The 14235-nt window shown below is 31.8% G+C and overlaps 1 protein-coding gene across 1 annotated transcript; it reads right to left on the bottom strand.

The window, feature by feature from the left end:
- Positions 1 to 7045: 7045 nt before the first annotated feature.
- Smp_075360 (hypothetical protein) lies at positions 7046 to 8338 on the bottom strand (the record flags this gene model as incomplete). The annotated part of the gene is made up of 1 exon (XM_018790968.1): positions 7046 to 8338. Exon 1 carries the CDS (start codon positions 8144 to 8146, stop codon positions 7046 to 7048), a length of 1101 nt encoding a protein of 366 aa, XP_018645819.1. The 5' UTR covers positions 8147 to 8338.
- Positions 8339 to 14235: the final 5897 nt, after the last annotated feature.

Below are 14235 nucleotides of genomic sequence, written 5' to 3'. Positions count from 1 at the left end.
TAAAGACAAACCAACAACCATTTTATTTCTGTTCTATCAACATTTTTTTTTCTATTAAGGTGTATTTTTAAATATCAATAATAAAGACTAAGTAATAGGTAAACGATTACTCTTTTTGTGAAGACATTAGATCAATACAGAATACTTTAATATTCATAGTAATATTGATAGTTGTTTTTTAAAGGAAATAATTCATTTTAAGTTTAGCTGTTAGGTTGTCTATCGGTCAATTAATCAAAGAATGTATTAGACTGACATTTAAGTAATTTGTTATAGAGAAAATCTATTTAACAGTTTTCTTATTTTGTGTTTAAGTTCAAGGCTCCTGTAGTATGAAGCAAACAAATGTCTACATTTTTTTCTACAAAACTTGTCAGAATCTTGGATATGATACATGAAGAAATCGTCCTTTTGTCATTTCGAATATATGGTTGATTTCAATCATTCCTAACTATGTAATACTGGTAAATATTGTAACATTTACTAAATAGTAAGCTGCAATATATACCTGACTCATGAAGATTAGGCAAATTCATGTATTTTTGTAGTTGAAATCATGAGTTAATTGAAGCTAGACTACCATGGAAAACCTGAAAGCACTGGACGGCTGTTTCGTCCCATTGTGGGATTCCTCAGCAGTGCGCATCCACGATCCCGCCTGACGAGATTCGAACCCAGGACCTATCAGTCTCGAGCGCGATCGCTTAACCACTGGACCACCGAGCTGGCACCCAATGGTGTTAATGTCTTACTGAGGAGCCCCACAATAGGATGAAACAGCCGTCCAGTGCTTCCAGGTTTTTCATGGTGGTCTAGCTTCAATTGACTCATGATTTCAACTATAAAATTACTGAACTCTCCACAAAAGCTTCTTCAAAAAATTGATGTATGTACAATGAGTCGTCCACTTGTCAGAGTGTCCTTCTGGAAAATGTTGAAGTTCAATTTAAAAACTTGGTTACAATAAAAGAAATATTTCGATAGTGTACGAAAGTGTAAAAGGGCGTATACTGAGGTTTATTGAAGCCTTAACCATACGAAGATTCAAACCTCCTTTATATATTCAAAAACAGTTTGTTCTCACCTTGAACCTACACTGGTAATAGTAACTTATTAATCAGGGTGATTAGGTGTCAAATTGTTTTCACATTATTTTTATTATCATTATTATCCTTGTCTATTCCTACCCCCCCCCATTTCTAGTCTAGTTAACCTTTTATTTTTATATATAAATGTTCTTAACAAGTATATGTGTGATCAGATTGTTCGAAATGTATTGCGCTAATATATCACAATAGTTCTGATAATCTTCATCTTCTTATTACACTATCGAAATTTATCAAAGGGACTAATTGTTTTAAAAGAAATATTGATATATTTAAATTATTTTCTCAATTTCTGACGTTTTGCAGAGACGTTTACTTCATACTGGATATTATGTTGAAATATGTTATAAATGTAAATCTATTAAATAATCAATAAACTATTAGAGCATAAAACTGGGTACTATTTACTTTTTAATTCTATTGTAAGCTATTAATCAGACGTTAGTTCAACAGGTTCTTCCATATAGCTTGCTTTTCTTGATACTTTAACAAATTCACTACTGTTTATTTTTACAAGTAGTTGTTAATGGAATAGTTTCGATGAATGTATTTAGTTATTTATTCAGTGAATATTGAATGTTATCAAGTCCCGTCTCACTATTAATAATACGTTCAGTTTATCTGAAGATATAATCCAGTCCGAACATAAGATGTGTACTTGGTAAAGACTCAATACCATGTTTATCAGAATATAAAGATTTCTTATAAGATTTCTTAATCACAAAATAGTAGAACAGTTTGACAATGTTTAAATTTATTAAATATTTGATATTTCAACATAGTTTCTGTCTTGTGAAGTTGATGAAAACTTGAAGGTAGATAAGAACATAATAATCATTCATGTTTGTGCAAATTGATATGTCGTTAAGTTACTTACCGTTTATGTTTTGTCATGGATACCTGATGTAAACTTTCCTCTTCAGGTAGAATTGATTTGGATCCTATTACTAACATTAAGTGCTGAATAGGTAATCGTCTGCTGGTTTTTTTTAATAAGTATCATAAAACACAACCTTATATATTACATTGATTTCACGTAAGGCACATATATTTTGTGTTATTGCATTTTCAGAATGATGTTAATTTTGTTGCCATTTTAAGGAAATGGCCTTATGGTGGAGGTTCATTTTGTATAGAAAGGCAATGGATGTTTTACATTTGAACTAGTCAACTCAACTTAATAACACTGAGTACACTCAATTTTTCAAGCCAGAAATATTATTTAACGTAATTTACATAAGTGTGACCTTTTGGTCCTGAAAATGAAATCATTGTGATGAAAAGTGATTGCAATTAAAAGACTGATGCAATAAGTTTGCTAAATATGTTTTTCTAAACAGGTGTTCGAGTAAAGTGATGGTTGCAGTTAGTCGACAGGGAACTCTGAAACTAGTTCTCCTGTTATTCGGTGCTAATTAACAAGATGTATGAGTGATCTTTAGAGAACGGACACTTCCCAGAAGATTCAATTTCTTGTCCCCCAGCTCCATGGTCAGAGACGTTACCACTAGGCCATTCGGGTCGCGACTGATATCTAGTAGGACTGAGATCCAGGGTTTCCTGTCGACTACTTGCAACTATCATCTCAACATAGTACACGCGATGTCAAGTCACTTAGTCTAGTGTCCACCTTGCAACTTGACCGGTATACTTCTATCAGCACTAAGAAGTACATTGTTCACTACTCAGAGATTAATCAATTGTACAAGTCTATTATCCATTTATTTTATGTGCCAACTACTGATTAGCATATATAAAACAAATTTCATTCAAAATTTAGACTATCTGTAGCAAAATGTTTGGACATATTTAATACCTCATTAAACAAAAGATTTTTTTACCGAAGTACTTTGGTGGTTACTGCATCTGTTTGAAAATTTTCCAGATTGACCAACTGAAGCTGAATATGGTGTTCATCATTTAATATAGACCGTTCTTATAAGACCTACTCCAAAAGATAATTAATTGAAAACACATTATTGACTACTGAAGTTCAAAACTAGTCATTTGTAGGCAAAAATTAATCCCTAACATTTTTATGTTTGTAATATTTGCATTCAGTTGGCGGTCATTCGATTAAACTTTTCTTGTACTACAATAAACAAGGTATGAACTAAGATTTTAAGAGTGTGATACTTAAACAGTCATTCAACAACTCAGCTCATCAATGAAATCTCCGACCAGTTATGTCGACTTAATGCTGTCTTTTGGAAGAATAAAACTATCATAGACACTGTTCATGCTAGAGAAAAGCTAAAAATGTTAACATCATACAGCCCATATTTCATTATTGTATCACACAACTATCATGGTAATTAACCCACGTAAATAATATATCAGACTTCAAAATAAGTCGTTTAGACACAACAGAAAACTTTAAGGTACACGTCATGAAACTGGGAATAAACGCAGCAAGAATTACGAAAGATAGCTCATGTAGTAAAAATACAACGTTAGGAAGATTAGGATAATATGATCATCAGAAAAAGATAGGCTAAATGAGAGCTTTTTGGAAAAATGATCAGACATTCCACTCATAATACAAGTGTCCAGGTTTTTGTGCTACAAACACCATATTATTGATCACTTTGAAGTTTATTGTAAGAATTTAGAAACAAACACTTTGTACATTAGGAATTTGAGAAACATGGAACTCGAGCTATCTATGTCACAACTGCATTTTATTGTTATCCTTTTAATAAGGATCATTACTCAGGGTAAGTGGAAGCTCATAGAATAATTACAGTAGATGAAATATCTAGCGAAAAAGAGAAAATCAGTTTATTGATTTGAATTGCAGAGTATGCATCAACATACCTGTTCACTCATTTGTACTCACAGATAATATGAGTGATTCATTTCAAAAGCCAGGTCTCAGATATTTCGGGAATAGTATCAGTCTAACGATTCCCTGTGTTACATAAGTTTTAATTTCAAACATCTACAAAAAAAATTCAAGTTATTTCATAACTTACTTACTAACGCCTGTTAGCCCCCATGGAGGAGAATAGGCCACTCACCAGCATTCTCCATCCAACTCTATTCTAGGCAATCCTTTCCAGTTGTTACACATCCTTTTCATGTCCGCTTGAAATGCTCGATGCAGTATGTTCTTTTGTCTCCCTCTTTTTCATTTCCCTTCGGAATTCCAAGTTAGTGATAGCCTCATTATGCATTTTGTTGATTTCCTTAATGTGTGTCCCATCAACTTCCAGCGTCTTTTCCTAATTTCCTCTTCATCTGGAAGCTGGTTTGTTCTCTCTCACAGTAGGCTGTTGCTGGTGGTCACCGGTCAACGGACAATGAATATCTTGCTTAGACAATTGTTTATGAATACTTGTACCTTTTTGATGATGGTTGTGGCAGTTCTGAAAGTTTTAGCTGCGTACAGTAGAACTGTCTTGATGTTCGCACTGAAGATTGTGACTTTGATATTTGTTGACAGTTGTTTTGAGTCCCATATATTGTTCAACTGTGGGAATGCTGCCCTCGCCTTTACGTCTGCATCAGGTCCTCCACATTCATCGATGCTACTCAGATACGTGAAATTTTCCGCCTCTTCCAGATTTTCTTCATCAGCTGTGATTGCGTTGGTGTTCTCCGTGTTGTATTTGATGATCTTGCTTAAGTGATTTCATAGTTTCAGCTACGTCGGTTTCATTATTTTTAATAAAATACAATTACTGGAACCTGGACTTCACATATTGATGCATTAGCTTCATTCATCGCTATGATAATTAACGTTTGGATTGTATTCCAGAAAATAAATTAAAAATGTACATTATTTAGACTGGTTTAACACTCAACCTTCATGAGAAAATAGCGTCAATTCATACAACATACACATGACATTTTCTTATTTCAAACTATCTCGTCTAACAAATATTTTTAATCAAATTTTAGATCATTGTTTATGTATAACTATGCATTATACAAGTATATTATACTAGTTAGTATATTAACCATAGTTTACTGTGGTTAAGGACTAACGAAAACTATATACAGACACCTACCGTGTTCTGAAATTCTAATCTACATTCAATCTTGTCCGCCATGTTGTTCTGAAACTATTGTAAAATGAAATCAAGTTTTTCTGCAGAAAACTAAGATAATTTCCTTGTCAAGATAGTTTTCATCTTTACATATAGTTGAAATCATGAGTCAATTGAAGCTAGACCACCATGGTAAACCTGGAAGCACTGGACGGCTGTTTCGTCCTACTGTGGGACTCCTCAGTTTTCATCTGTTGATTATTTAAACTGATTTGAAATTTAATAAAGATAATTTACATGCAATTCGTGTAGTAATACAGTCAACTGTTCAAACCCCACTAAATCGTTAGTTTATTAACGTCTACAACCTATGAAATAATAATCAATGAAACCTATCATTATTTCTATATATCATTTGATAGGTCCCATTATTTTTAATGGATGAGTAATTTTAACATTATTATCTTCCAGTTACTTAGTTTATTCAATTACAGATTTAATATTGTGGTTATTGTTACTAATGGAGAGTTCTCAAATATAGTCACCTTTCCTCTATCTTACCCTGAAAACAAAAGCTTATCAATAACTTTGAAGTGTTATTTCTGACATACCAAGAAGTGCTTAATAACAAGATGGAGAAAAATATCTAACCATTGAAATAAAGAGTAAACTAGCTCTAATGTGAGTTGAAAGTACTCATAACTACCACATAGCAGTGTTGTATGATAACAGCTTGTACAACTAATTTGTACAAAAGTAACTTATCTGAAAATATCTTTTAGTTGAATGATATATCAGAATCTAATAACAAAACGAAAGTTTAACTATTTTCTATGAGATGAAATGAACTACATACAGAGTGGTTGATTATGAGAAATATAAGCAAAATACTTCATCAACCTAAGATAACTGGTCACTTTATTACATATAACTAGGACTAACTATTAGATACAGTTCATTTAAAAAACCGTAACCCCCATGCATAAGTTTTGGATTCAAGCATAAGAACTATTTCATAAACTATTTGAAGTTTAGGTCTGTTTTCCTAATGACTTATTGATCAGTTAAGATTTAAACAACATATCTTCCTGTTTTTCTAGTTAAAATTCACTTGTATTCTCAGTTTCATAGCTTGTTTGTCCATCACTATTACGTAAATAATCACACTAGCTTAAAATTTATATTTCACTTAAATTCTATAGCACAGAACAGACTTATTATTTAAGCTTTGGAAAATATTCCATAATCACTTCTTTATTTTGAATTGTAACCCTTTCACTTACTTTTAATTAGATGACTTAATTATTTTTGTTAAAATACTGACTGAATATTTTTCTGCTGAGTAGGTCACTTTCAAAGTGGAATTAATTCCGTGACTAATTATTCCAGTAATTTCATCTCCTTTGAAGTGTAAGTTTAAGAAGCTGAAGATAAACTCCATTTCCTAGAAATTTAAATCAAACAGACATCAGTTGGCATATTACAAAGACACATTCATCGCAAAGAAACCTAGAGTGGAGTATATCTAAATTACTACAACTTCTGTCCAATCAGTTACAAAAACGGTATTGTACGAACCCTTTTCCACTGCGCACGTAAAATCTGCTCAAAAAAATACCTGGAAGAAGAAATAGCTCTCATCACTAAGTGCCTACTTGAAAATTGAATATGTTTTTCCTTAGCTTTAAAATTGTAATTCTTTCATATTACTATTTATTCATACAACCGAAAACTAATTGAATAATACAATTAAAACTCAAATTCTTCATTTGTTCATTATGAATTTCATTAGCTTTAAAAAAAATTAAAAAAAATGAACTTGATTAAGAATTACCAGATTCTACAAATTATCAAGATGTTAGTTTCCTTTATCAATTTTAAATATAAATAATTGTCAATAAATATAAAATGTAATTATTGTTTTTTTCTTTTCTATTATACAACATATTAACGATATATAGTAACTGCTGAAGGACTTTTCATTATTCTAGTAGTTTCATCTATTTGTATCTCCGGTTTACTAGGTCTACGTTGAACATAGAAATAAATTGGACAATCTTCTCTTATAGGACTATTTGTTAATAATGGTTCACTGTTAGTTATCGGTATAGAACTTCCTTCTGTATTGTATTTAAATGGTGAATGAGTGCTTATTCTTTGATTATTATGTAAACTTCTTCCATGATATTGCATAACGAAATAGTCTGTTGGAGAAGGTGTACGTTCAATAAATGATCTGATTTGTTGTTTAGAGTAGGATTGGTGAATTGGTGAATTTGCTGCACGTGATGCTGTACTAGTTTTATAATACGTTGGTATGTTTGATTGATTTAAGTAGCCATTTGTATATGCATTTTCCAAGTGTCCAGTTGTTTTAGAGTTATCATAAGGTTCAGAATGGTTGTTAGTTAATGTATTAATTCTATGCAATGAATCATGACTATATCTCTTGTTGTTTCTAAACATGTGAAAGTTTTCTTCCTCTTCAAATCCATTTTCACCTTCTGTTTCTTCTTCTCCTAATGAGATACGACCGTTGTCCAGTATGCCATTTCCATAATTTATCACTTGACTAGTTATACTTGTTCTTAATTTTCCAAAAGAATTTTTATTCTGTGTAAGTTCTGCAATTCTATTTCTATCTTCCATTGAATTCACTGAATATGTTTCATAAACACGTCTTTGTTTTTCATCATTCAATGCCAGCATAAAAACATTTGGTAAATTTGAAAAAAAATAAACATACTTAATATCTTGATAAAAAATTTGATCACGAAATAATTTTGAACGACTTCTTCTTTCAAATCTCATCCGATCAATTAAACAATATACATAACCATAGTTACGTTTCTTTCGTAAATGTTTTATTAATAATTGATTAGCTTTACTATCACAAAAACCTGCTGGATCAACAATTTTTGTATGATCTCTTCCTTTGAATTCTGTTCTAAATAAAATGGATTGTCCAGTTACTGGATCATTTGGTAAATTTTCTACAATTCGTGGAACTAATGAATTAGAACGTCTTCTTGTATGATCCAAAGACATTGAAATTTTAAAATTATCTATTCAATGTAAAGTATATGTTCTGATAGATTGTTGTTTACTTGTGTTTCATTTGAATTTAAGTTTCAGCTAGATATGTTAACTTCATAATTGTGAAAGACAAAAACCAAAGTAAAATAGAATAAACACGTACACTTAATTTTGTAGATACAAATAAATCAAAATGCTTGGGAATGAGTAGATGTTTAAACAGACAACTTTTTTTTTCTTTTTTATTTTAGATAAAATCCACCCACTCAAGAAACTATTTACATTTATGTATAGGTTTTCATTATTTCTGTAAACAATGCTTGTTAACTATAAGAAAAATAAATGAATTGAATGTAAGTGTTGAGTATATTATTCATATCGTGATAGCACCATATGGAATAATTGATTTTTTTTTCTTTTTAAAAGCTCTAGAATGACCTAAACTTTGAAAAAGTATTACACTTTAGTTCTTAAATTTATTGAACAACAAACTTGCTTTTATTTGCGATAAACAAACAATTTTGATTGTAAGCAAAGATGGACAGTGGAATCTAGGACGGGCGTCTCGTCCTATTCGGGACTCGTCAGATGGATGTACCTGTATCTCAGAGTTGATGTTCACTCTAGGACTCAAACCTAGTACCGTTCGCTTCAAACGCCATCACGTTATCCACTCAGCTACTGAGTCCTGATAGGCACTTGCTTGTGCAATGGGGTGAAGTTTTAATTCACTTAGTATTGTTTGTTTGAATCTTCCAAATGATGTTTAGGACTGCAACTGATCAGTCTCTGATTGGCATATGTGCATGCTGTGCGTACAATTTTGATGTTTATTGCACATTTATCTTATAATTCCTAAAGCTTTGAAAGTCAAGTATATGAATGTGATTAATTGTGTATATATTCCAAAAAAATGAAGGATTATAAAAGTGATGGGTTAAAACAAAACAATTATTCCTATAACTTAATCCTAAAATGATTCAATAAACTATTGAACTAATTTTTCTCATTTATATTAATCATGAAAATGCTGCATAAAATATTGTTAATAAGATAAAAATCATGATAAACCTCAGTGTTTTCTTTTGGTCATTAGTTTTATTTTGGTTAATATTCAGTTTTGTATTATATTCCTCAGATGTTCTAGGAATTTGTATACTCAGGCTCGTGAGCACCTCCCAGTGTGGTTAAGCAAAGATGTAGTCAAAACGGTTAGCAGCTCTATTTTAGCCCATTTAGTTCAGACGGGACATAGAGCCAACATTGAGCAATCTTTCACAATCATATATCGTGTTAACAGCAGTCTACCTAATTCCGTCAGACTGCGAATCCTGCAGACGGCTGAGGCAATTGCTATTCGGATCAAAAAGCCAGAGCTTTGCATCCAAAAGAAATATGTTCAGCCGCTCCTTTTACCCTTGCCAACTTCAGGGCAACTTGTTAATAATCAGTTTCATAATATGGTGACATTAATTTGATTAATGCTCATTTCATCTACACATCTTACCAGTCATTATTATTATTATAACACTTGCTAACCTTTTAGAGAAATTTATTCAACATCCACCCCTATTTACTATATCTGACCTAATTCATACTATTCTACATATTACGTAATTTCTGATTTGTAATCCCATTGTTCTGTCTCACCCCCATGTCAACTATATATATTCTGATCATTTATCTTACGATTTTCTTTCACTTATAAACTTGTTCAAGTTAACACTACATATTAGTCATCCCAACATTAACGATTCGATTTTATTTTATATCACAAACACTCCCTGATTCACATGTTACAGTTTCTTAAATGATGTACTCTGCATTAAACTTGGCCAATTTTTTATGGATTATTAATTTGGATTTATAATTGTAGAACCTGATGAGAAATTATTGAAAAGAATATTCTTCGTTCATATAATTGTGTTTTAATATGATGCGAATTTTTCAGCGATATTCCTTTTCCATTAACCAATTCTTAGACCACCATTTCACTCACACATTTCCGCTCACTTGTTGCTCTTGACTATATGAACTTTTCAAATTCTATTCAATTATTACGTAACCCATCCTATTTGTTTTTAATTCCATGAATTCTTTATTATCTCTAAAATTATCACACATTTTATCTCATCTGTCTCCGAACTCCACTCATCTATTACACTACCCCCTCTTTATGTTTCCTTAATTCTAACACCTAATAACCTCGAAACCACGAAATATAATGAATTCATATTATTCTGCATCAATATTTGTCCTGGCTTTATCTAAATTCATAAAGAGGACTAATTGCATGCGATTTCTTATAAAATTATTTAATTTAAAGTTGAGAATAGATATCATTGACAGAAAATGTAAAGATTGGAAATTGAATAACCATTAATCAACGTCAGTGAAATTATGAATTGATAGTGTAAAGAAAATTGTGTATAGTGGCCCTATACTGTTGAAATAAAAATTGCTTAAAAATGCTAACGACGTGGTTATAGATCCCACCGTATTCTTACTCAAACGCTCATGTCAAGCAACGTGAATTTCACCGTAATATGCTACACAGAACCGGATTACATCTGCAAAAAAATTTGTACACAGGAGCAAATAGATGAATGGAGGTGAACCTTGGAACTGACGAGTGGAAATGTACAGAAAACCTGTGAACTATGACAGGAAAGGCAATGAGAGGAGAAAACACAAGAGCACTTTACGATACAATGGAAAAGCTAACAGTAAAATACAGCAGATAAGAGAAAACATTCAAGGATAACGAAGGCTGTCCAATCACTGAGATTCAACAACAGAAGAATAAGTGGGGAATACACTGTGAAGAGCTCTTCAGTACACTGGACACACCGAATTCGTCAAACATTGAGGCAACACACACAGATCTCCCCATAGATGCCAACACATCAACAATCAAAGGAATCAACAAGCGCATCACAGAAAATGAGAGGGTTGAGGGAAAAGTGACAGACTGGATTCCAACTGAATCACTGAAGTCGGATATAAAGGGAACTGTAATGATGCTCCATGTTCTGTTCATAAAGACTTGAGATGACGAACATGTAGCAACAATCAGGAAAGGGAGATGTCTGATCAAGATATTAAGGAAAGGAGAACTACAAATGTATTACACTATTATTAATGTCAGGAAAATTATTCGATGGACTGTTACCAAACAGAATGAAATATTCAGTAGACATCGAACTTTGACACCAACAGTGTGGTTTCCATGAGAATCGATCGTCTACTTACAACCGTCATGAAATTATTCATTTTAATTACTCTTTTTTGTACGTGTTTGATGTTTGGTCCTAAGGAAATCATCTTTATATATATTTGATATATTTGATGGATTATCAAGATATAGAGAATTGACTGATCTAATCTGGCTAGTGATCGCAGGAGACGTTGAGCACGCCGTTCCAAACCGTGATCTGATGCGGATGGATGACGGAGCGCCTTTAGCTAAATGAGTCCATTAGAACTAATGTGGTCGGCATCTAATGTTGAACACTTAAAGAGATATTGATTTTGGAGATTTATTTACAGCTACACTAAGTTTTTTTCCCTAATAAGATTTTTTTTAGTCTATACAATTCTGATTTTAATTTATCAATAAACATTTACTGAAGAAAGTAGTTTTCTCAACCACAAATGTATAAAAGTAAATGATACGACGTGTGTTTTTTAACTGTTAATACAGATACCCGTTTAATAATCATAACAATAATGATTCGTTTATTCAGTATCATATGTTTGGTTACAGTGACGTATTTCTGTCATAAAGTATAAAGTATTGACGCGAATCCTATTAAAATTGCAAATAAATATTTATCAGATGTTTTCCAATAGTCGTCAGCTTCTATGTCAAAAAATTTGTAATCATTATAGATGTTATGACATTATTTCTAATCTATTGTATAGTTCAATTCACTTGATGTTGTTTGTTTGTATCTTCCCATTGTTGTTTAGAACTGCAATTGATCAATCTCTTTTTGATATATGTGTATCCTGTGCGGATTGCCTCGATATTGTCTTACGTCACAAGCTTTATAAGCCACTATCCATCTTTGCTTATGTGTGATGTTTGGATCACAGTAATTATCATTAAATATAAATATTATCCGACTTTAGACAACACACTAGACAGACCTTTCTCAATTCTAAACATTTAACTTAACGCATCATTTAGAACATTTACAGTATATCTTACAATTCTTGGCAAACAGTCATTTAAATAGACAACCATGATATTATGTTATTGTTATTACTTTCTTCAAGAGTTGACTGAAGTAGAAAGTATACACTGTTTGAAATTGATACAATAACTTACAGATATTTTGTCCTCCGAAACATTTAAATGGTTTGAATTTCAATTCATAAGTGGTTATTAGTAAAGGCTACTTTATAGATGCATAATAGGGTAACATATTTGTTTTGAATTTTATGGCTTTTTACAGCCAATATCAATTAATGATGTAAATTACTATAAGCTCAATTTAATGATTCATAAACAATGACTAAATGGTGTAGAGATCTTATCTCAATTAACAAAATAATGTTTATTTTCTTTGTTATATTACTGATAGTAGTATAAATTCTAATTTAGATGAAGCTAAGATTTGTATCTATGCTGATGAATTACCTTAGTGGTTTCAGAAGGGGTTTTGTGGAGATTTCAGTATTTTTTCATAGTTGAAATCATTAGTCAACTGAAGCTAGACTACCATGGAAAACCTGGAAGCACTGTTCGGCCGTTTCGTCCTAAGGAGAAGGAGTCCCACAATAGGACGAAACGCCTGTCCAGTGCTTCCAGGTTTTCGATGGTGGTCTAGCTTCAACTGACTTAATGGTTTCACCGTATGGGGACTTTTTTATATGATAGGAAATATCAATGTTAACAATACTACTTTCTAGATACAAAAGTGCTTTTGATTTGATATGAGGCACATAAAGAATAACATCAAAGTAACATCCAAAATGTCATGATCTGACAAGAACTACATATGTTTAATTACATATTCAACTATACATTCTATATCGTGAATATAAGAGGATAACTAGCACTAAAAACACACAAATATTGATTTAATAGTTAAAAATAAGGGTTTATATTTTACTATTCAGTGTGAAGGTACGATGCTCCTCAAAACTAACGTTCTTCAATTATATTAACTTAAAAAGTCATAAGATTAGAACGTTTTACAGAAACTGATCTTATACGCACGCACATATAATATATAGTGGATGTGTAAATTGTTTCACCCAACCGAAACGTTTGAATTAGGCTTTGCGTCAAGAACTAACAAAAAAGGATATCTTTACCGTAATTGTTAGTTGTTAAGCTTGATTTGGTTTAATTTAATTTATTTCATCCTTGTTTTGATTTTGGATATGAATCCAATAGATTTCTTATTAAAAATTAAAAAAATCAAATAATTCTTGTTTTAAAATGTTTTATTGTAACTAAGTAATATAACTTTACTTTTTATTGATCAACTCAATAACTTGAAGTTAATGTTCGTCACCACCTCACAACAGCTTAAGAAGCATTGACTACATAAGTGCACTGGATAGATATTACATTTTTAGCATAATACTTTCCCACAATCTCTATCCTTAACTGTACATGGAACTGAACTCACAACTTTAAGTTTTAACCTTTTATTGATTCTTTTATTTGAGTACTTTTCATCTCTTGTCAAACTTAAAGAGAATTCAACTTAGAACATACTAGAAGCATTTAAAAATGTAAACTAGACGTTTTAAACCACATGACATCACTTTATATTACATAATATGCTTACATCTATCCATTTTGCTTTTGATGAGAACTCATCAGTCATACAGTTTTTGTTTTCGTATTCGTTCGTTGTCTGATGATACAACTTGACTAATCACTTTCTCTAGAGATTACTTACTTACTTACACCTGTTACCCCTCGTGGAGGAGCATAGGCCGCACACCAGTATTCTCCATCCAACCCTGTCCTGGGCAATCCTTTCCACCACTTTCAAGTTAACATTCATCCTTTTCCTATATGCTTCTATTTCCCGGCGTAATGTGTTTTTTGGCCTTCCACTTTTCCACTTCCCTTCACC

The sequence above is a fragment of the Schistosoma mansoni genome (assembly GCF_000237925.1).
Source record: "Schistosoma mansoni, WGS project CABG00000000 data, chromosome W unplaced supercontig 0185, strain Puerto Rico, whole genome shotgun sequence".
Lineage (NCBI taxonomy): Eukaryota > Metazoa > Platyhelminthes > Trematoda > Strigeidida > Schistosomatidae > Schistosoma > Schistosoma mansoni.
Note: the sequence above shows the minus strand (reverse complement) of the source record. Positions and strands in the feature narration are given on the sequence as shown.